General features: G+C 45.1%; 1 protein-coding gene across 1 annotated transcript; it reads right to left on the minus strand.

Moving 5' to 3' along the window:
- Positions 1-13,132: 13,132 nt before the first annotated feature.
- On the minus strand, positions 13,133-16,145 carry MRPS24 (mitochondrial ribosomal protein S24). The gene is made up of 4 exons (XM_059934306.1): positions 16,063-16,145; positions 15,907-15,975; positions 15,663-15,774; positions 13,133-13,567 (listed from the first exon to the last, which is right to left on the minus strand). Exons 1-4 carry the CDS (start codon positions 16,099-16,101, stop codon positions 13,284-13,286), a joined length of 504 nt encoding a protein of 167 aa, XP_059790289.1. The 5' UTR covers positions 16,102-16,145; the 3' UTR covers positions 13,133-13,283.
- Positions 16,146-23,573: the final 7,428 nt, after the last annotated feature.

Here is a 23,573-nt window from a genome sequence, read left to right on the forward strand (position 1 = left end):
ACGTAGAGAACGGACTTGAGGACGCGGCGGGGGAAGGGGAAGCTGGGACGAAGTGAGAGAGTAGCACTGAGATATATACACTATCAAATGTAAAATAGATAGCTAGTGGGAAGCTACTGCGTAGCACAGGGAGATCAGCTCGATGCTTGGTGACAAGCTGGAGGCGGGGGATAGGGAGGGTGGGAGGGAGGGTCAAGAGGGAGGGGATATGGGGATATATGTATATGTATAGCTGATTCACTTTGTTGTACAACAGAAACTAACACAACATTGTAAAGCAATTATACTCCAATAAAGATATTTAAAAAATAAATAAAGAAGCACCAGGTTTCTACCTCTCCCAAACCTAGACATGCTTCCTGAGAGCAGGTGAACACAAAAAGGTTATAAATGAGCAAAAAAACTCACTTGTGGGCTTAAAGTCCTCAAGGCCATTTGACCTATATCCTCCACCCAAAGATCTAAGAGTCTTATTAAACAGGAGCAAACCAGGGCCAAGGCCAAACACAAAACCTGCCACACAGTAGGTATTTAATAAAGAACTGTTGAATTAATGTAGTTGCTCCTTTGTGGAGGCTGAGAAAGGGATCTGATACATCACACAGTTCTTTGTAAACTAATCACTGAAAATGCCAGCCCTCTAACAAGGTCTAAGCTGACTAATTATAGAATTTAACAAATTTATTTTAAAAGGTAGCACTAAAGAGTGTCTTTGTAAAGAACATAAAAACCTGTCACATTCTTTGTCATACAGATTGACTTGTGTGCAATGTAGCCATTTAATAAAAAGCTAGGGCTTCCCAGGTGGCACAGTGGTTGAGAATCTGCTTGCCAATGCAGGGGACATGGGTTCGAGCCCTCGTCCTGGAAGATCCCACATGCCGTGCATATACTGAGCCTGCACTCTAGAGCCCATGAGCCACAACTACTGAAGCCTGCACACCTAGAGCCCGTGCTCCGCAACAAGAGAAGCCACCGCAATGAGAAGCCCGCGCACCACAACGAAGAGTAGCCCCCGCTCGCCGCAACTAGAGAAAAGCCCGCACGCAGCAACGAAGACCCAACGCAGCCAAAAATTAATTAATTAATTTTTTTAAAAAGCTAGCATTTATTTGTAATGAGGTGGATGGACCTAGAGTCTGTCATACAGAGTGAAGTGAGTCAGAAAGAGAAAAACAAATACCATATGCTAACGCACATACATGGAATCTAAAAACACGGCACTTATGAACCTAGTGGCAGGGCAGGAATAAAGACACAGACGTAGAGGACGGACTTGAGGATGCGGCGGGGGAAGGGGAAGCTGGGACGAATGTCAATTATTAGCAGGTGACCACTGGAAATAATGTTCTAGACCTGTTCTAGATGTATTTTATATATTCGATCATGGATATAACCAACTCTCTAGATGTAGCAAAAGATACACAACATGAGTTGCCAATTTATTTCTATTCATGATCAGGTGGTGGGCAGATGGGAAGAAAAGAAAAACAAAACATCAAACCATGGTCCTTTATTCTTAGAGACCTCGGTCCTCCATACACAAAGGACATGCTCGGTCCTCCATACACAAAGGACGTGCTCTGGTGAAAATGAAAGAGTAACTTAAACTCATTTACCCAGGAATGTCCAATTCAGGTGTTTCCCAGTTGAAAAGCGTGTGAAGCAGGTTATCTTCAGGGCAGGTGGGCACCTGGGAGCAGAGTGGGTGTCCACCAGCATTTGGGAGCCAGGACCGGGGGCAGGGGGACACAGGGGCTGCTCTTCCAGAGGCCTGCAGGGGGGCCCTGGTACTCCTGAGACTTCACTGAGACCCCAGCTACCCACATGGAATAAACCCCTCGAGCCAGGCCCCTCAGATACGGCTCTCAAGACAGGGCCAGGCTGTGCCTGCATCCTTCAGGGCCCTTTGACGAGCTGCCATGAAGGAGGCTGTGATGCCTCCTTGCCCTCCCTGCACAGGTCCTGCATTTCATCCTCACAGCCTCAACTTCCCTCTGCAGAACAAAGCTCCCTCATACCCACGGATCTCTTCCGAGACAGCTGAAAGGTCTGGTGCTCAGACCCAGGGGTAACCAGCTGGGAGGTCCTACAGAGGCATCACTGATGATCCCTCCAAATTGAAAATGCTCACTTTGGAGAAAAGGGAACTCTCGTGCACTCTTGGTGGGAATGTAAATTAGTGCAGCCACAAGTTCCTCAGGAAGTTAAACACAGAACTGCCATATGATCCAGGAATTCCCCTTATGGGTATATTTCTGAAGGAAATGAAATCAGTACCACAAAGAGATATCTGCACTCCCATGTTCATTGCAGCATTATTCACAATACCTAAGTCATAGAAACAACCTAAGTGTCCATCTACAGATGAACGGCTAAAGATAATGTAGTATACACAGAAGATGGAAAACCATTCAGCCATAAAAAGAAGAAAATCTCACCATTTGGGATACATGGATGAACCTGGAGGACATTATGTTAAGTGAAATAAGCCAGATGCAGAATGACAAATGCTGCATGATCTCACTTTTATGTGGAATCTAAAGTAGTTGAATTCATGAAAGCAGAGAGTATGGTGGTTAACGGGGGAAAGGGAGAATGGGGAGCTGTTGGGATATTGGTCCATGGGTACAAAGTTTTAGTTATGCAAGATGAATAAGTACTGGGGATCTAAGGTACAACAATGTGACTTTACTATATACTTGAAACGTGCCATTGAAAGGACTGAACTATCAAGCCATGCAGACAAAGATGAAGATTAAATGCATATTAATTAGCGAAAGAAGCCAGTCTGGATGGACTACATACTGCTTGATTCCAGCTATATGACATTCTGGAAAAGACAAAACTACAGAGATGGTAGACAGATCAGTGATGGCCCATGCTTTGCAGGGAGGCGTGAGTTGAAAAGGGGAATGGGATGATGGAAGGAGGTCCAAATGGGCCAGATGAGAGTGAACTTCCTCTGGTTAGAAGATCATGTGATCATGCTGGGTGTGAATGAAAAAGCCTGAGGTGTACAGTACCAGTGTGAACAAGAAGGCTACTTCTCACTCTAGGAGACAAAGGTCTTATTCCATATTACATGTAACTATTTCAGAACCAGTTCTGAGAAATTTAGCTTTTACTGTAAAAAATATATAACAAAAAATTTTCCATTTAAACCGTGTTTAAATATGTGATTCAGCTGCATTAAGTATATTCACAATGCTGTGCAACCATCCACCACTGTCCACTTCCATATATCGTTCATCATCCCAAACAGAAACTCTGCATCCACTAAACAATAACTCCTCATTCCCTCCTGCCCCTAGGCCCCGGGAACCTCTATTCTTCTTCATGTCTCCATGAATTTAACTTTTACAGACACTTCATATAAATAGAATCATACAACATTTGTCCTTTTGTGTCTGGCTTATTTCGCTTAGCATAAAATGTTTTCAACATTCATTCATGTGATAGCATGTGTCAGAGTTTCATTGCTTTTAAAGACTGAATGATTATTCCATTAAATGTACCATACCACATTTGGTTTATCCATTCATCTGTTGACGGACATTTGACTTATCTCCATGTACTGGTGATTGTGAATGATGCTACTAGAACAACTGTATACAAGTATCTGTTTGAGTCTCTGTTTTCAATTCTTTTAGGTACATGCCTAGAAGCGGAATTGCTGCATCATATGGCAATTCTATGTTTAAATGTTCAAGGAACCACCACACTGCTTTCCATAACAGCTGCACCATTTTATATTCCCACCAACAGCACACAAGGCTCCAGATTTCTCCATCTCATCGGGTGAACCTCTTCGGGAAACTTTCCCAGGTAGCCACCTTGGATACAAAGATGGCAACAAAATTGGGATATTCTTTGAAAATAAGATGACTTGCTCCTGCTAGAACCTGCTTCCATAGTTACTCTCCCAGTACTTGGACACCTCTCCCAAACCTCTACACGGACAGTTTCTCCTGCCTTGATGCGTTATCCCCTGTTGCCTGGAAAATCCCTCCAAACGCCAGCTCAGCTTGTCCTCCTGTGAGCAGTCTTCCTTGGTTCATCCAGGTCAAGCTGCTGTCCTTCCCTGGGCGCCAGGCTAACCTTTGCCCACATCACTGGGTAGTGATTGTCTGAATGTCTGTTTCCCCCAGACCAGGAGCTCTTCCATGGCAGTCTCTGAGAGGGATCCTCAGCGTCCTCAGGGCACAGGATCGACCATGGCACATTGGAGGAAACCTTTGTCCACTGGGTGACAACCAGTTTAGGCTCAGGTAAAGCCCTGTGATGGGGCTCTCCAAGATCTGCTCTGTGCTCCTGTGTACCAGGCCATATACTGTCCTCACAGAGCCTGCTGTCAGGGGGGTGGTGTGTGCAGGGAGGCAGATATTAAATAGTTATCAAATCGTTCTTCCATTAGAGCTACTGCAATCAGTGCTATAAAGAAATTTACAGAGGTGGCCATATACAATGGGGATCAGAATATGGCTGGTGTAAATCAAAGATTCTGCCGAGCGGGACTCAATTAACATTGGTTTTACAAATGTAAAAGAAAAGTGACTTTTAGGTTGACATCTAAAGTTTGAGTACTGCATTAGTTTTCTATTCATGCTGTAACAAATCACCACAAACTTGGTGGCTTAAAAGAACACAAATATCTCACAGATGTGAAACTCAAAAGTCTAAGATGGGTTGGCAAGGCTGTGGAGAAGAATCCCTTCCCTCACCTTTTCTGCCCTACAGGCCGCCTACATTCCATGGCTCGTGGTCCCTTCGTCCATCTTCACACCTCCAGAAGGAAATGCAGCTCTGCCAACACCCTGAGTTTAGCTCAGTGAGACCCAGGTCTGACTTCAGCCTACAAAACTGTAAGAAATAAACTTACATTGCTCTAAGTTACTACATTTATGATCATTCAAAAGCAGGTGGGCAGGACCTCAGGGGGCTGTGAATCCAAGGCAGTCTGTGATCCTGCCCCACCTTCACTTGCTGAGAAGGGGGGAAAGGTGAAACTAGAGTGTACTAACCAGGGAGGACAATCACAGGAGACAGAGAATTTGCGGAGGTTCAGCCAGCCTAACAGGAAAACCAGGCACATCACTGCATGACATGGAGACAAATTTGGAGGCAGAGGAGAAGGGACAGCAAGGAGTCAGTGCCCCCTCCCCAGGGCAACACTGCAATGTGCTGGGCTTTCCCAGGTGACAGCAGTGACCTCGCTCACAAGGGGGGCAGAAAGCAGAGGTGGTGGGCGGCTCACTGCCCAGCTGCACAGATCACAGCTGGAGGGATCCATTTCTCACCGGCAGCGCCCAGATTTCTGAGGAGGAACCCCCACGATGGGGCAGGGAGTTGGGGAGGAGAGGAAAGGGAAAGAGGCTGATGAGAACAACAAAGGGCATTAAAGGATGTGTTTTCTGCTGTCTGCTTCGGGATTTCAGCAGGTCTGCCCTTGAACTTCTGGGAGTGCCCCACTGAAGGATCCCCCGACCAGGCTGTGGGTAGCCTGAAGCCCCAGGTGCTAAGCCCTCGCCTCCCCACACTCTGCCACCAGCTCTTTTTAATGTGTCCGTGAGTGCAGCCATGAGAGCCAGCACAGGTAAAGAGAAACCAAAAACTTAAGCTGTACTGCCACCTTCCAGAAAACAAAAGAAGTTTCTAATTGCCAGTCTGTTGAACTGTATGTACAAAGTAAGTAAGCAAAGGCTTCCTTAGTTAAGGAGGTTATTCGCTACTTCAAATGTGATGGCAGAGGCACATTTCATCAGAAACTATGAAAAATCACGGTAATATGGCGTCACAGAAAGAAAATGACAATGCTCCAGCAACTAAACTCTGAGGTCCACAATATTGTGATCTAACTGATAAAGAATTCAAAAGAGCTGGTTTGAAGAATTCCATAAGCTACAAGGAAACTCAGAAAGGCAATTCGATGAACTCAGGAATAAAATTAAAGAACAGAAGGAGTTCTTTACCAAAGAGATAGAAATTTTTATAAAGAACCAAACAGAAATTCTGGAGCTGAACCATTCAATTAATGAGATGAAGGATGCATTAGAGACCTTAGGGCAGACTGGATGGAAGAAAGAATAAGCAACTTGGAGGACAGAAATCTGGAAATGACTCTTTCCTCAAAGAGAACTAAGTTTTTTAAAAAGTGAAGAAACACTACAAGCTATGAGATTTAAAGAGAAAAACAAATATAAGAATAATTGTTATATCAGAAGAAAAGAGAGCGAGAAGGGAGCAGAGCGTATATTTAGAGAAATAATAGCTGAGAACTTCCCAAACCTGGGGAAGAAACTGGATATACAAGTCCATGAAGCTAAGAGACCATCTAACTACCTCAATGCAAAAAGACCTTCTCCAAGATATACTATAGGAAAATTGTCAAAAGTCAATGACAAAGAATCTTAAAGGAAGCCTGTGGGAAAAAAGAAAGTAATCCATGAAGGAACACCCATTAGGCTATCAGCATAGTTCTCAGAAGAAACTCTACGGGCCAGGAGAAAGTGGAATGACACACTCAAAGTGTTAAAAGACAAAAACTGCCAGCCAAGAATACTTTATCTGGCAGTTACCCATCAGATTAGAAGGAAAATTAAAGGCTTTCTCAGACAAACAAAGCTAAGGAAGTTCACCACTACTAGATCTGCCTTGCAAGAAAGGCTGAAAGGAGCTCTTCAAGCTGAAATGAAAAGACTAATTAGTGACATAAAAGCAAATGAAAGTACACAATACTCTAACAAAGGTGAAAAATAAAGAGTCAGAATTAGAAAACTGTAACTCTATATATTAATGCAGTGGTGCATTAACCACTTAATATAAAGGCTAAAAATACATTAAAAATAACTATAGCTATTGATATTATAATTTCTCCAAAAATTCACAGTTTTCATAAAAAGAGATAAATTGCAACATCAAAAGTATTTTTTAAAAAAGGAGTAAAATGGAAACTTTATAAGTGGATAAAGTTAAGGTGCTATTGGCATAAAAATGACTATTTTATCTGTGAGATGTTTTATGTAAGCCACATGGTAACCAAAGGAAAAATCTACAGTAGAGTCACAAAACACACACAAAAAAAGGGAGACTGAGAAAATTACCATGGAGAACCACCACTTTACAGAGGTAGACAGAAACAGAGGGAAAAGAAATGATAGAGATACAAAATAATAAGAAGGCAAACAATAAATAAGATGGCAGCAGTAAGTCCTTACACATCAGTAATCACTCTAAATATAAATGATTGAATTCACCAAACAAAAGACACAAAAATGGCTGGATTGATTAAAAAACAAGACCCAACTATATGCTGCCTACAAGAGACTCATTTCAGCCCCAAAGACACACAGGTTTAAAGTGAAAATAATAAAGAGGATATTCCATGCAAAAGGAATCCAAAAGAAAGTATGCATTGCCATACATATATCAGACAAAATAGGCTTGAACCCAAAAGTGATAACAAGAGACAAAGACGGTCATTATATATTGATAAAAGAGTCAATACATCAGGAAGATATAACAATTGTAAATATATACACACCCAATATTGGAGCACCAAAATATATTAAACAAATAATAACACACCTAAAGAGAGAAACAGACAATATATTAACAGTAGGGGACTTCAATACCCAATTGTCAGCAATGGATAGATCATCCAGACAGAAAATCAAGTAAGGAAACAGTGAAACTGAACTACACTCTAGAACAAATGGAATTAACAGACGTATAAAAAAAATTCCATTCAACAGCAGAAGAATACACATTCTTCCCAAGTGCACATGGAATATTCTCCAGGATAGATAGTTTGAAAGGACAGAAAACAAATCTTAGAAAATTTAAGAAGATTGAAATCATACCAACTATCTTTTCTGACCACAATGGTATAAAACTAGAAATCAACAAGAGGAAAGCTTGAAAATCTACAAATACGTAGAAACTGAACAGCACACTTCTGAACAACCAATGGGTCAAAGGGGAAATAAAAAATATCTCAAACAATTGAAAACAAAAATACAACATATCAAAACTTATGGGGTGCAGCAAAAGCTGTTCTGAGAGGAAAGTTTACAGCAATAAATGCATATATTAGGAAATTAGAAAGATGTCAAAAAACAAATTTCACAATTCATGGTACTAGTAAAAGAAGAACAAATTATGCCCAAAGTTAGTAGAAAGAAGGAAATAATAAAGATCAGAGTGGGAAACTAATGAAATAGAGACCAGAAAAACAACAGAAAGGATCCACAAAACTAAGAGGTGGTCCCTCCAAAAGATAAAATTGACAAAACCTTTACCTAGACTAAGAAAAAAAAGAGAAGACTTAAATAAATTAAATTAGAAATGAAAATAGGGGAAAAAAAGAAAATGGAGACATTACAACTGATAACGCAGAAATACATAGGATCATAAGAAATTATTGTGAACAATTACAAGACAAAAAATTAGATAACCTAGAAGACATCAATAAACTTCTAGAAACACATAACCTATCAAGACTGAATCAGGAAGAATAGAAAACCTGAACAGACCAATAACAAGTAAAGAGATTGAATCAGTAACCAAAAACCTCCCAACAGAAAACCCCAGGAACCAAGAGAAGCCACTGCAATGAGAAGTCCACACACAGCAACGAAGAGTAGCTCCCGCTCGCCACAACTAGAGAAAGCCCGTGCACAGCAATGAAGCCCCGGTGCAGCCAAAAATTAAAAAAAAAAAAAAAAGAAAAGAAAACCCCAGGACCAGAAGGCTTCAATGACAAATTCTACCAAGCATTCAAAGAAGAATTAAGACTAATCCTTCTCAAACTCTTCCAAAAAACTGAGGAGGAAGGAATACTTCCAAACTCATTCTAGGAGGTCAGCATTACCCTAATAATAAAGCCAGATAAGGACACAATGAGAAAACTATAGACCAATATCCCTGATGAATATAGATGCAAAAATTCTCAACAGAATATTAGCAAACAGAATTCAATAACACATAAAAAGGATTATACACCATGACTAAGTAGGATTTATCCCTGGAATGCAAGGATGGTTCAACATATGCAAATTAATAAACATAATAGATCACATTAATAAAATGAAAGAAAAAATCACATGATCATTTCAATAGATGTAGAAAAAGCATTTGACAAAATACAACATTCTTTCATGATAAAGAAAAAAAACCAACCCTCAGCAGATTGGGTATAGAAGGAACATACCTAACATAATAAAGGTCATATATGACAAACCCACAGAGAACGTTATACTCCGTGGAGAAAAACAGAAAGCGTTTGCTCTGAAATCAGGAACAGAACAAGAATGGCTACTTTCACCATTCTTATTCAATATAGCATTAGAAGTCCTAACTAGAGCAATTAATCAAGACAAAACAAAAGCATACAAATTGGGAAGGAAGAAGTAAAACTGTTGCTATTTGCAGACCATAGGACTCTGTATATAAAATAATCTCCGAAACTCAACCAAAAAACCACTGGAACTAATCAACAATTTCAGTAAAGTTGCAGGATACAAAATCAACATACAGAAATCAGTTGCATTTCACACACTAAGGATGAAACACCTGAAACAGAAATAAAGAAAACGATTCTATTCACAACAGCATCAAAAACAACAAAATACTTAGGAACAAATTTAACCAAGAAAGTGAAAGATCTGTATGATGAAAACTCCAAGCCTTTCCTGAAAGAAATCAAACTCACAAACAATTCAGAAGACATCCTATGTTTATGAATTGGAGGAAGTAATATTGTTAAAATGTCCATACTACCCAAAGCCACATATAGATGCAATGCAATCCCCATCAAAATACCAATGGTATTTTCCCCAGAAACAGAAAAAACAATCCTAAAATTTATAGGGAATCATAAAAGACCCCAAATAGCCAAAGCAATCCTGAGGAAAAAGAACAAAGCTAGAGGTATCAAATTTCCTGATTTCAAACTATACTACAAAGGTATAGTAATTAAAAAAAAAAAAAAAAAAACAGTATGGTACTGGCACAAAAATAGACACATAGACCATTGGAACAGAATATAAAGCCCAAAATTAAACTGCTACTTATATGGTCAACTAATATTCAACAAGGAGCCAAGAGCACCCAATGGGGAAAGGATAGTCTCCTCAACAAATGATATTGGGAAAACTGGAGAAACACACGTAGAGCAATGAAGCTGGACACCTATCTTACACCACTCACAAAAACTCACTCAAAATAGATCAGACTTAATACTTGATACTATAACTCCTCTAAGAAAACGTAGAGGAAAAGCTCCTTGACATTTGTCTTGACAATGATTTTTAAAATATGCACCAAAAGCACAAAAAACAAAAGCAAGAATCAACAAATGGGACAACATTAAACTTTAAAGCTTCTGCACAACAAAAGAAACAATTAAAAATGAAAAGGCAACTTGTACAGGAGAAAATGTTTCCAAACCATATATCAGGTAAGGGGTTACTATCCAAAATATATAAAGAACTCACAGCTCAAAATCAAAAAAAGGAACCACCTGATTTAAAAATGGTCAGAAGAAATAAAGACATCTTTCCATAGAAGACATTCAAATGGCCAACAGGTAAATGAAAAGATGCTCAACATCACTAATCATCAGAGAAAATGCAAATCAAAACCACAATGAGGCAACACTCACACCTGTTAGGATGGCTATCATCAAGAAGAGAACAGGTAACAAGTGCAGGCAAGGATGTGGAGAAAAGAGGACACTTACGCACTGTTGGTGGGAATGTAAATTGGTTCAAGCACAAGGGAAAACAACATGAACCTTCCTCAAAAAATTAAAAATAGACCAACCATATGATCCAGCAATTCCACTTCTGGCTGTATAGCTAAAGAAAATGAAAACAGAATTTCAAAGAGACATCTGCACTCCTATTTTTATTGCAGCATTATTCACAATAGCCAAGACATGGAAACAACATAAGTACTCATCAAATGGATAATGTCTCTCTCTCCCTCTCTCTCTCTCTCCCTCTCTCTCTCTCTCTCTCACACACACACACACACACACACACACACACACGCACAATGGAATATTATTCAGCCTCGAGGAAGGAGGACATTCTGCCATTTACGACAACATGGATGGACCTGCAGACATAGAAAGACAGAGTATGACATCACTTACATGTACAATTTAACAAAGCTAAATTTTTAAAAACAGAATAAAATAGTGATTAGCAGGGGATGAGGGGGTGGGGAGACAGATGTTAAGAGTACACATTTACAAGTAGTAAATAAGCCCTAGAGATACAATGCTTGGTACCGTACAATAGGGACAAAAATATTATAATCATCAAACTTGCTAAGAGACTATAACAATTTTTCCAACTACTAAAAAGAAAGGATAATTTTGTAATGAGATAGAGATGCTAATTATTGCTACAACCACATTAAAATATAACAATGTCCTTAAATTAACATGTTGTACACCTTGAATTTATATAACTTTACCTGTCCAATGGATCTCCATTAAAAAAAAAAGGATCAGGGTCAAGGTCTGGATGAGTCAATATCAAGGCAAGGGTGAGCCTAAGGGTCACAGTCAGGTGCAGGATTGGGCCAGTGTCAGGTTGAGGATCTGAATAAGATTCAGTACATGGGTGGATCTGGGTCATGAGGGTCAGGGACATAATCGAGTTCAGCTGAGGTTCAGTCAAGGTCACAGTCAGTGTAAGGGTGAGGGTCAGAACACCTTCTGGTCAGTCAGTATTATGATGAAAACGTGGAACAGGGTGAGGGTCAAATTCAGATGAAAAGCCAGGTCCAGGATCAGACTGAGTGTGAGGGTCAGTGTGAGAGTGAAGGTCAGAAGGGTCAGGGTGAGGATCAAAGTCAGGTTCAGGTTGAGGTTTGCCATCAGGGTATCAGGGTATCAGGGTGAGTCTCAGGGCCTGAATGACAACTTCAGGATTGTTGAGTCTTAGAATAGGGTCAAGGTCAGGGTCAGATCTGTGTGAGGGACAGGGTCTGGGTGATGGCTGAGTTTCAAGGTCAAGGTCATAGTCTGATTTAGTGATGAGTGAGGGTCAGGATTAAGGTCAGATTTAAATGACTTTCAGGTTCACAGTCAAGGTCATGAGAGTTTGGATGAGGAGCATGATCTGTCACAGCGAGCATCAGTGTTACCAGTTAGGATGAGTTAGGGTCACCGTAAGGGTCGAGACAGTGTTAGGCTGAAGTCTTCAGTCAAGTTTCTGACTGAGAGTCAGGGTTACGTAAATGTGAGGGACACAGGGTCAGGGTCATGGTGAGTCAGTCAGTCAGCATCGGAGACAGGATCGGGGCAGGGTGGGGCCTGGTTGGCACCCTCAGGTAAGAGTGAGACTGAGGGTAAAGGTCAAGTTGTGGGTGGGATCATGGACATCAGGGGTTAGGATTAGAGTGGGTGTGTTGAAGTTCAGGGTCAAGTTAAGGGTACCAGGATCATGGTCAAGCTGAAGGTCATCAGTGTCAGGGTGAAGTTGAAGGTGAGCAATCCCTGTCCCATTTCCCAGCACCATGTGTGGCTTTTGCAGATGCCACTTTCTGAAATGTTCTTCCTCCATTCACCTGCATATCTATATTCCCCACCTGCTTGGAGTCTTCAGTGCGGCCTAACCCTCCCCGTCCCCCTCCACCTCCACTGGGATACAAGTATTATGAAGGCAAGGATCTTGGAATGCAATGTTTTGGTCACTGATGGGTTCCAAGCTACTCAGAAGAGTGTCTGGCACAGACTAGGCGCAGTTAAGCTTGTTTAATAGATGACTATGTGCTACATTATTTCTGGGGGAATAAAAGTACATCTGAAATACAACAAACTGTTCACAGTAGCTTTCTCTGGGGTAGAATTACAAGTAAGCTTCACGGCTGATTTAATACATGTCCATATTGTTTTAATTTTGAAAAAATTAACATTGTTTTATAATCTCCAAAAATGGATCTATTTTAAGAGAAAACAAAGAACTTCAGGTGAAGTTCCTGACACAGTGATTGGCTCAAGACACTCACTGAACCATAGCTCTTACCTAAACCTCAGGAACTGGCAGCCTTCCTGGGAACCCTGGAGCACCCTCAAAGAAACCCTATTCTAGTTCTCTAGACAGACCAAGAAGCAAGACAACATGGAGAGTCTATTTATTCAACAGCCAACTTTGAAGACAAAGCCTCAGTAGTCTGAGGGGATGTATCTCCCCTGTTTCTACTTCAGTCCTTTTCCACAAGTTTCTGTCCTTTGCAGGCTACAGTTTGATGCAAACAGGCTGGTTGCCCTAGATATACTTATACACAACCTTTGAGGGCACAGTTTGGAGGTGCAGATGCACAGGACACTTGTAAAAGTGGGACAGCAGAGTCTCACTGTAGCCCACAAGGAAGTAGAACTTATGTGCAGGCAGCTGCCTCAGGACCAGGGCACAGATCTCCACCTGGTTAGCCCGGCGCTTTAGAACAAGCTGGTCGGCCAGGCAGCCTGGGAAGGTGCCCAGCATAAATTTACGAAAGAAAACATCTTCCACTGTTCTCTCTGCAGCATGGTCCTCCCCAGCCAGGTTACCTGAAGAGAGAAGGGCACCATGGTGAGTTGGCCAAAACTCCAGAGGTTAACATCCAAGAGCGCTGGGCACTCAGTTCCACACCCCACTCCAGCCTCTTCTCCTCTCTTCTGGAAGTGGAATAAGAATAACACTCTAGGGCTTCCCTGGTGGCGCAGTGGTTGAGAGTCTGCCTGCCAATGCAGGGGACACGGGTTCGAGCCCTGGTCCGGGAAGATCCCACATGCCGCGGAGCAACTAAGCCCGTGCGCCACAGCTACTGAGCCTGCGCGTCTGGAGCCTGTGCTCCGCAACAAGAGAGGCCGCGATAGTGAGAGGCCTGCGCACCGTGATGAAGAGTGGCGCCCACTCGCCGCAACTAGAGAAAGCCCTCGCACAGAAACGAAGACCCAACACAGCCATAAATAAATAAATAAATAATTAATTTAAAAAAATATATACAGAAAGAGAACTCACTCATTTAAAAAAAAAAAAAAATTTCCAACCGCTGGGAATGCTCCTTCAGCCAAACTTTACAAATAATAAAGCTTTAAAAAAAAAAAAAAAAGAATAACACTCTAAAGTTCAAAGAACATTATTCCAATAATCCGCAAACAAATCCTGTGAAGTACGTATCATCGTTATCCTTGTTTCACAAAAGAGAAGAATGAGGCCTTGGCCAGGGCACAAAACTCGGATGATTCCTCTATGTAGACACAGAGTGCCCCTCTCCCTCTTCCGTGACCGCCTTAGAGAAGCACTGGTCGTCCCACGAACCAGAGAGGTGAGGCCACCAGCTACTTCTGACACGAGGGATGCGAGCTCTCTCACTGACTACAGCCATAGCCTCAACCAGTGGACTCTCACTGTGGACCACGGAACCTGTGCACCTCTTACGGCTTCTGTTAAGAGTCTCCACACACACACCCCCAGACCTTAGAACTAGAACTTGAAAAGGGTGGGCGACAGAAATCCATGTTTTAAGGTAGTTCTCTAGACAGGTGTATCTCAGACATTCAAGTTGAGAACCCTCATAATGAACAAAGTACTGCTGACCCTCATCAACTCACAGTAGTTACGTTCTATAAAGTCACTCGTTATGTTCTATAAAATCACCATGAACAACGAATTAGCAAATGTTAAACCACTGCTGCTGGTGGAAATACAGTTAGGTTTCTGCAAGCCTTTGGTTACAATATTTTTATCAACAAACTGATGTGTAGCCTTATTTTGTTTTTCTGTTTAAAGACACCTACAAACGGTTGATCAACACTGCACTCTCTCCCAATAGCTCTGTAACTCACGCCTGAAGGAAGCTTTTCTAACAATCGTGCCATGTAAGGTACATCACAGTATTCTTGAAATTAGGAACATGAGACAGCACTTCAGCATTAGAGGCTATTTTAAGGCAGTGGAACCACCAACACAAAGCACAAAACTTGAAAACACGGCACTCATAGATCTCGAGAAGGGTACTTATTTACAGCATGCGAGCTGAAACTAGAAGGCAGGGCCTTGTTCAACCGCAGCTGGGAAGGTGCATGTGGGGTGCTTGCTCTGCCCACGTCTGAGAATGAACGTGAAAGCACCTAGAGTAGGCAAATTCACAAACATGGAATCTGCAAATAACCCGGGCAAACTGTACATACCTGTAGTGAAAGATTTGTGCTTCAATATTTACAACAGTCTTCCGGGTCATCGAATTCCAAGGGGTTTCACTCTTTTCACTGCCTCTGAGCTATTTTACATCCGTAAACTACACATAACGGGCAGCGATACAAAACAACTGTCTTTAGGCATGCAAACGATTTCTGTGGAAGTTCAACCGAACCCTTGAACGCCTGCCCCCCATGGAAAAAGCGTTTTGCATCCCTTTCAAATACATTTCAACGATCCTGACCACATACGTCTCGTTTATTTTACTCCTCTTTTGAAAGCGTCTGACTAATTTCTGATCCTCGCGTTGACTACCGAGTTAGACAAAATCTCTGACACGTGTTCACGTCGTGTTTATGTGACAAACAGTCGCGACTGAGAACGCCTTCCCTGGGGCCAGGTGTCGGGCCCACAGCACGTCCTCGTCCTCTCCCGCCACCGCGACAGGCATCGTCCCCTCACCTGTGTGCAGCGACAGCCAGCCCTTGCGATGGGCGATGTGGTGCGGCGCGTGCGCCTGCTCGTAGGTCACTGGCTTGTCCCCCTTGCCCACTCGGACTCGGGCCGCCCGGTTCTGGAAGGAAAGAGGGCCCGTGACTTTCCGCGACCACCGACCCAGGGCGTGCCCGAGATCACACCCTCGCCCGCAGGTCCCACACTCCGAGGCCGCGGGCGCCCAGACCCCAGGCCTCCACGCTGCACTCACCTTGGCGCAGACCGCGGAGGTGTGCAGGGCGCGCCAGACGCACGGCAGCTCCCGGCTCCAGGACAGCACCTGTAGGGAGAGGGGGGCATGAGACCGAAACGAGGGGTCCCCGCGCGCCCTCTCCAACCGCCGGCCCCGCCCGTGCCGCCCACTCACCAGCGGCCGGAGGCCCCGACAGCAGACGGGCGCCGCCATCTTGGGCCGAGCGGAAGACGGGGCGGGGCGGCGTCGGGGTAAAGGTCAGGCGCGGGAGGCGGGCGCGCGGGCGAGACCACACGCGAGCCGGCGCGGGGGTGCGAGCCTCTCGGCCGGGCGGGGCCGCGTGCAGTCCGCGCCGACCTGCTGTCGGCGGCGGCGGGGGCCCAGGCTCCGGGGTTGTGAGGCGGGCCGTGGGGTGCCGGGAGGTTGGGGGAGCTGGACTCTCCGCCTCCCCCCGCAGCCCTGGACACGTCTTGCACCCCTCCGTTCTGCCCCAGTCGTGGTTTGCGTCGTGTTTCAGATCCGGAAGCTGGATGATGCGGAGCGTGAGGTTTCGCGGTCCGAGAGCTCGCAGTGGCGGGGCCAAGTGTCCTGGCGGGGGGCGGGCCGGGGGGAGGGGGCGCCCACCGCCCCGCCCCGCCCCGCCCGGCCGGCGGGGACTGTCGGGGGAGTGGAGCGTTTCAGCGCGTCGTAGAAATTAGGCTGCTCAGTCTGTCTCCAAATAATATCCTTTAAAAAAGAAAAGAAAAGAAAGAAACACCCTGACTTTTATCCCCAAATAGAGAGGAAGTATGTTTTGGTTAAAACTGTACCCAGTTCTTGGGAGGGGCAAGATAGGGGTAGGGGATTAAGGAACACAGCCTGCTATGTAAACAGAAAGAGGCTACAAGAAAATACTGTGCAATGCAGGGAATATAGAAAATTTTTTTATTTTATAGTAAGTGAAGTATAATCTATAAAAATATTGAATTACTGTATCGTACACCTAACATAATATTATAAACGAATATAATATTGTAAACTCACTGTACTTTAAAAATCAGCCAGTTCTTCAAGGATGGGTTATGCAGAGGGTAGGGTTTCACATCTGACCATACCCTAGTGTCTGGTCCTTGGGGAAGGAAAATTTTAAGGGGAAAAGGGCTGATGGTTGCTTAATTCCTGGGGATGTTACAGAGCCTGCTATACTCAAACCAAAGCATTGCCACTGTAATTTGTATCCAGTAATTATTGTCAGAGGGAAAAATAGCAACACTGGATATCCTAGTTCAGAACTCACACATACTAATGGAAAAAACGTGGACTCTGGATTCAGGCTCAGGTGTAACAATCTTTGTGCAATTGAGCCTCAGTTCCATAATCTGTATAATGGGTTTTGTTAATAATACCACTCATAGAGCTGTTATTAGTTCTGTTAGGTTGAATCATGTGAAATTGCCAACGTTTGGCCATTTTGACGTAATCATTCACCCTAATGCTGCTTACGTGCTGCTGTGGTTTCCCATGGGAGGGAGGACTAGATTATCATCTATGTGGAAGGGAAATGGAGGCAAAGGCAGACAGTGAGCCGCCTCAGATCACACTGGGGAAGGTCCAAGAGGGACTCTTGGCTTCAATGCAGTACATTTTCCATGGTCAAGATTCCTCTGACCATTTGGAGCTGGTTTCTCCAAAAAGGGACAGCGTCTTTCATGTCCACTCTACTAGGAATGTTTTATTTCTAAAATTTACACTGTGGCCTCCAGCTGTTCTGCATATTGGATAAGGGGACAAAACAGGAATAAGATGTTCTCCAATCACAATACTTTCCAAATGTAAGAACTTTCAACTTTAACTGAAGGACCCTTTTTTAAATTATTATTTATTTATTTTATTTATGTATTTTTGGCTGCATTGGGTCTTCGTTGCTGTGCGCGGGCTTTTCTCTAGTTGCGGAGAGCAGGGGCTACTCTTCATTGCGGTGCGTGGGCTTCTCCTTGCGGTGGCTTCTCTTGTTGCGGAGCACGGGCTCTAGAGCGCAGGCTCAGTAGTTGTGGCACATGGGCTCAGTAGTTGTGGCTCATGGGCTCTAGAGCGCAGCCTCAGTAGTTGTGGCGCACGGGCTGAGTTGCTCCGCGGCGTGTGGGATCTTCCTGGAGCAGGGCTCGAACCCGTGTCCCCTGCATTGGCAGGCGGATTCTTAACCACTGCGCCACCAGGGAAGCCCCTGAAGGACCCTTTTAAGCTGATAGTCTTTTTTTCTTTTTAAAGTTTCCATAAAGTTTGGTAATTTTATAATTTGATACAATTTTGTGGATGTGCTCCAAAGTGGTGAGGAACATGGGATCTGGTATCTGAAATACAGCTTCCTGGCTTTGCAATTTCAGCAAGTGACTTGCCCTTCCTGAGCCTCAGCTTCTCTCATCTATAAAATGGGGACCATGATGATTGTTGTGAAAACCACACTGTAAAATGCCTGATGGAGTGAGCAGCTAATAAATGTTTTTTTAAAAAAAGGATAGAGTCCCTGCTATCTGCCTTCTCTTAGGGAGATGAACCAGCCATTGAGGGTTCATGAGAACTCAGTGGAACACCACCAGAGGAAAGGAAAAGAGGCTGGTTTTCCATGCAGGTGACGATGGCATGGACTTCTTTTTTTTTTTTTATTTAATTTATTTTTGGCTGTGTTGGGTCTTCGTTTCTGTGCGAGGGCTTTCTCTAGTTGCGGCAAGTGGGGGCCACTCTTCATCGCGGTGCGTGGACCTCTCACTATCGCGGCCTCTCTTGTTGCGGAGCACAGGCTCCAGACGCGCAGGCTCAGTAGTTGTGGTCACAGGACTAGTTGCTCCGCGGCACGTGGGATCTTCTCAGACCAGGGCTCGAACCCGTGTCCCCTGCATTGGCAGGCAGATTCTCAGCCACTGCGCCACCAGGGAAGCCCAATGGCATGGACTTCTATCGGAGCAGCAGGAGGCAGTGCTGTCCAGCTGAGCAGGGGCTGTTGTACTTGGGGTTCAAGTTTTGCCACTCTTCCTTAGGCCTGAAGAGGCTCCCAGGAATTCCAAACTGATCTAGATCTTTCACTGGCCTTTTGTTTATTATCTTTGTTTTATACTATGCCTTGTTGCAAAAAGGGTTTCACCTGGTTCCTTGAAGGGGGGTCGTGCAGAATGGGGGGAGGGGGTCATGTGAATGTGTTTGCATGATTTAAATAACTTAAAAGGGCATTTTAATGCATGAGTATGAACTGTTACATTATTTTAAATCACCAATAGAAAAATTTTAGTAGGATATTTATTTCTCTGTAATTTCTATTTAACAAAACACTAACAGTGCTTCTATGCACTTTTTGCTTCTCCCGTCAGTCCTGTAAAGGAGGCAATATTGTCCAGGTTTGGCAGATCAGAAGGTGGAGGCTCCGAGACTCCCCTGGGGTTACAGAACTAGCCAAGGGTAGCAGCCTTCTTGTTCCAAAGCATGCGCTCGTTCCACATCTGAGGTGCCACTGCACCTCTGGGTGGGAGTGCATGTTCAGAACCGTGCAGGAGGGAGGAACGGGCTGTGTGTCTGCGGGTGGGCACAGACCACTCAGGACTGGCCCTGGGGGCGCTTCCTGGGCTTGGAGAAGCCACATCTAGGAGCAAGGGACTCCCATGAAGAGGCTGCCTTCGCCCCTGCTGGGGGCTCCAGACCGGAGCCCTGAGGAGACAGGGACATCCCGCTGTGTATCGTCACGCATGAGCCCCTGTGCCCTCCTCATGACAACCAGGACGGTCCAGACTCCCTCTTACGTTCTCAGAGCAGCGGTTCTCCACGCCAGCTGCACGTTAGAGCCCACTGGGTCCCACACCACAAGGACAGTACTGGACAGAGGCGTGGCACCCGTCCCTTTTCAGTGCTCCTTAGATGATCCCAGTATACAGCCAAGGTGGAGAACCAGCGTCCTAAACTCCAGGTTGATGTGAAAGACCCCCAGAACCTGGTCCGTAGAGACCCCTTTACAGGAGAGGGATATGGGATGCTCCTCACAGCCCTTTCCTACCACCGGTCCTGTGAGACCATCACGGCGCTTACTCTGAGGGGACGGGGCCACAAGACAAACGGGGGGCTGCTGTGTGGTCTGGATTCGTTTGAAGACGGTCTGTCCCGAGGGCTCACCTGTATCAAAGGATAGAACACTGGCCAGGCTGTGGGGTGACGCTGTGCGAGAGGGAGACTCTGGGCCTACCTGGACTTGCAGAGCACAGCCCGGCCTAGAACACAGTGTTTGTTTCCTGGAACTCACCAGAATCCGGCCTCAGGGAGAGTTGCCCCAGGCAGAGACCTCTGCCTTCCTGTTGGCTGCGGGATTTGCGGAGACAACTCCACTCATGTTGGTGCTCCCAAGATGGACTTATTCTGATTCAGAACTGCTGACACTTCACATTTTGTAATCCTATGGTTTTTATGTTACTCTTTTTTTTTTTGAATTTTATTTATTTATTTTTGGCTGCGTTGGGTCTTTGTTGCGGTGTACGGGCTTCTCATTGCAGTGGCTTCTCTTGTTGCGGAGCACGGGCTCTAGGCGCGCGGGCTTCAGTAGTTGTGGCACGTGGGCTCAGTAGTTGTGGCTCGCGGGCTCTAGAGCGCAGGCTCAGTAGTTGTGGCGCACGGGCTGAGTTGCTCCACGGCATGTGGGATCCTCCTGGACCAGGGCTTGAACCCGTGTCCCCTGCATTGACAGGTGGACTCCCAACCACTGCGCCACCAGGGAAGCCCCCCTTTATGTTACTCTTGCTAATTCGTTTTCTCCTAATAACCAACCCATTCACCAAGAAGAATCCCAGAGGTTCTCGCAACCTCGATTCTGGGAACTAAGCCAAACAACCACTGAAACCAAAGCAGAGTCTTGAACTGTCTTCTCTCTTGGATAGGCAGCCAAAGGGGCTCTTACCCCATGCTTCCCTTGAGCTCCTGCTCCATTCTCCTACCCCCACTCTGCTTCTGTTGAGGCACAGGAAGAAGCGTTAAGTCCCAAGCTATAATTACTGACTTAAGCTTTGGCGCGCTGAGGAAGTCCAGTCTCTCGATGGTGGAACCAATTAGAAACACCCTTTGCCACACCGGTACCCTGGGCTGAACGTCAGAACTCCAGGGCTTGGAGTAGATGGATAGGAGGAGTGGGCCTCACGTGTGACAGCCATGGAGACCTCACTCCCTGATTCTCAGATGCTGTGCTAGACCTGGACACAAAAAAATGGGCTTGATACCCTTCCTTCCGATGGGGAGCACAGAGAAGCAGGCAAGCAAAAGGAGCTTAGATAAGGACCATGACAGGAACACATAAAGGTCCCTGACCCCCTTAGGTGGCAGAATGGAGGTGGGGCTGCCATCAAAGTCCGTCCTGAAGAAGTGCCAGCCTAACCAAGAACAGGCGGAAGGAGGCCCCAGGCAGACAGAGCATGAATGAAGCTGCAGAGTCCAGAGTGTGGGTCCTGTGGGTGAGGGGTGGAAAGCCACAAAAGCCAGGACCAAGGGCACCTTGGCTCTCTCTTCCGTGGTTCTGACTTACTGGTACTTGTAAGGCTGCACTCTGATGTAATTTTGTTGAAGTTTTAGGAACTCAGGATAGGTGTGCAGCGAAAATCATTTTTTTATTACTGGCTCAGAAAGAGAGAAAGGATTTTTCTTTACTGTGCTAACTCACATCTGAAGAGCTGGGGAGAGCTACCAGATCAAGTTTACATTGGTACAGATTTCTCAACACCAGCCCTGCTAGATAATGTGTTTCAGTAAATCTAAGATAACATCGATTAGAAGACATTACTTGGTATACCATTAAGAAAGAGAAACAGACACAAATTAATTTTAAGATACCACTGATCGATTACAAGATGAATCCTGTTTGGCCTGTTAAAATGTCTGAGGTCGATGTAGAAGGCACACAGCTTCCTTTGCACGAGCCTCATGGGTGCAGAGACTGGTGTAGACACAGCTTCGGGTGCCTTACTTATGTGCACAGGCCGGCTCCTCCAAAACCAGCGTTTGTGCACTCACCACAGAGCAGGTGCTAGTAGCGGGGCTAAGGCTTAGAGAAGTGGAATGACTTCGCTCAAGGGCCGTGTAATTAGCAGGAAGCAAGACCAAGTTCAGAACCAGGCCTCGAGTTCCGTATGCTGAGGGAGCTACTTCCCAACTCCAGGGAGAGGGACAGGGGCCCTTGTGCCCAGTCTTAGACTCCCAGGCCCATTTACTCCACGATCACCGACGTGGTTCCTGCTTTCACCAAAGTTCCTGATCCCCCCGGGAGCAGCCCAGCCACCCTTCTCTCTCTGAGAGGCTCTCACATCACTAAGCTGGGCTCCGAGGACACTGCCGCCCAGTAGCCCCATGGCAAGTTCTGTGACCTCTCAGACCCTAAGATGTCTTCAGGTCTGATGTAGGGGGGCCCTCTGGCTGTGGAGAACCCACGAGTGGCTAGGGTAGACTGATGCTTAGCGTTCCGGGCTCCAGGGCACCACTCAAGACCCGGGTATTGTGGAAATTTAATTACAAGAGCGGCACTGACTTCAGGGTCTGAAGGTGATCCCCTCTCGCAGGTCATGGAATTCCACATCAACCCCTAAAGACGGGTGATGGGAGCACCGTTACTGACTCCGGAAAAATCACTTGCTCCAGGGCAACCTCTCCTGTTCCTGCACCTGAGAGAGGCAGTGGTCTGTGGACACTGCCCAGGCAGTTCCAGAATTCCTCAGTTGCTTGACTGTGAGTCCTCCAAGGCAGTCCTGCCTGGAACTGCCCGAGGGTAACCTCTTGCTCAAGGTCTGTTACATTCAGTCTTCAGACGGGTCTGTTTTCGGAAGTTGAAATACACTGGGCAAATGTTTGATGTGATTTCGTAGTTTCTTAAGTCCTAGGGATATATGGAATAACTTTCCTGATTACTAAGCAGTGATTAATCTATCTTGGATCCTGCATCCTTTTGAAAATCTCTTGAAAGCTATGAACTCTTCCTCCCCTCTCCCTTCCAAAAAAAGCACACACCTAATTTTCAGGAACTCAGTGACTGAACCTTATCTTTGGACAAGGGACAGACCCAAAGTAAAGAATCCTTAGGAGCCACTAAAGTAGGGAGCCACTAAAGCTGGCTTCCCTGTTTCAGATTTCAGGAATAGCTTGAATCAATCTTTAAAGGAACTGGTTGATAGTCAACAATTGTAAGAGAGATTTCCAGTGCCTGAACTTGGGGCCCAGGAATATCCTGGGTGAAATTCCTACAGTGCTAGAGAGGTTGCAACTGGGTAGTTTTCATGGCTCTAAGGGGAAAAAGTAAGGAGAGGTATTGGTATTTCCAGGTGAACCAACATCTTAATATTTGTGTTATTTAATGATCCACGAAGAAATGAATTTGGAGTGCCTGAGGATTAGACACTCTTTTTGAGTTTCAGAAGTGAAAAAGGTTTAAAGTGAATTTATTAGCAAAAGATTAGGTTTCCTGGGTTGCAGCACTTCTTCCAGCCTCCGTTTCACACGTCAGAGCCAGGTTCCTGGAACACAGGGGCAACTTTCTGAATACCAGGGGAGCAGCAGGGGGAGCACGCTGGGGCCAGAGAAGGGGCTGAGGAGCCTGGGCACCCAAACACGGGTTCCAGTCCGGAGGGCTCCCTTTCCGAGCCTGGGAGGGAGGAGGCGTTCAAGGAATAGAGAGAAGCTCCTGGTTACCACCCGGG

The sequence above is a fragment of the Balaenoptera ricei genome, chromosome 9 (genome assembly GCF_028023285.1).
Source record: "Balaenoptera ricei isolate mBalRic1 chromosome 9, mBalRic1.hap2, whole genome shotgun sequence".
Classification (NCBI taxonomy): domain Eukaryota; kingdom Metazoa; phylum Chordata; class Mammalia; order Artiodactyla; family Balaenopteridae; genus Balaenoptera; species Balaenoptera ricei.

What these genes read in the sequence shown, in the direction of transcription:
- MRPS24 (XM_059934306.1), bottom strand. Translation starts at nt 16,101, where the DNA reads ATGGCGGCGCCCGTCTGCTGTCGGGGCCTCCGGCCGCTG. An exon ending in GTCGGGGCCTCCGGCCGCTG is followed by an intron (nt 15,976 to 16,062) that starts GTGAGTGGGCGG and finishes CTCTCCCTACAG; the next exon opens with GTGCTGTCCTGGAGCCGGGA. An exon ending in CTGGCTGTCGCTGCACACAG is followed by an intron (nt 13,568 to 15,662) that starts GTGAGGGGACGA and finishes TTCTCTCTTCAG; the next exon opens with GTAACCTGGCTGGGGAGGAC.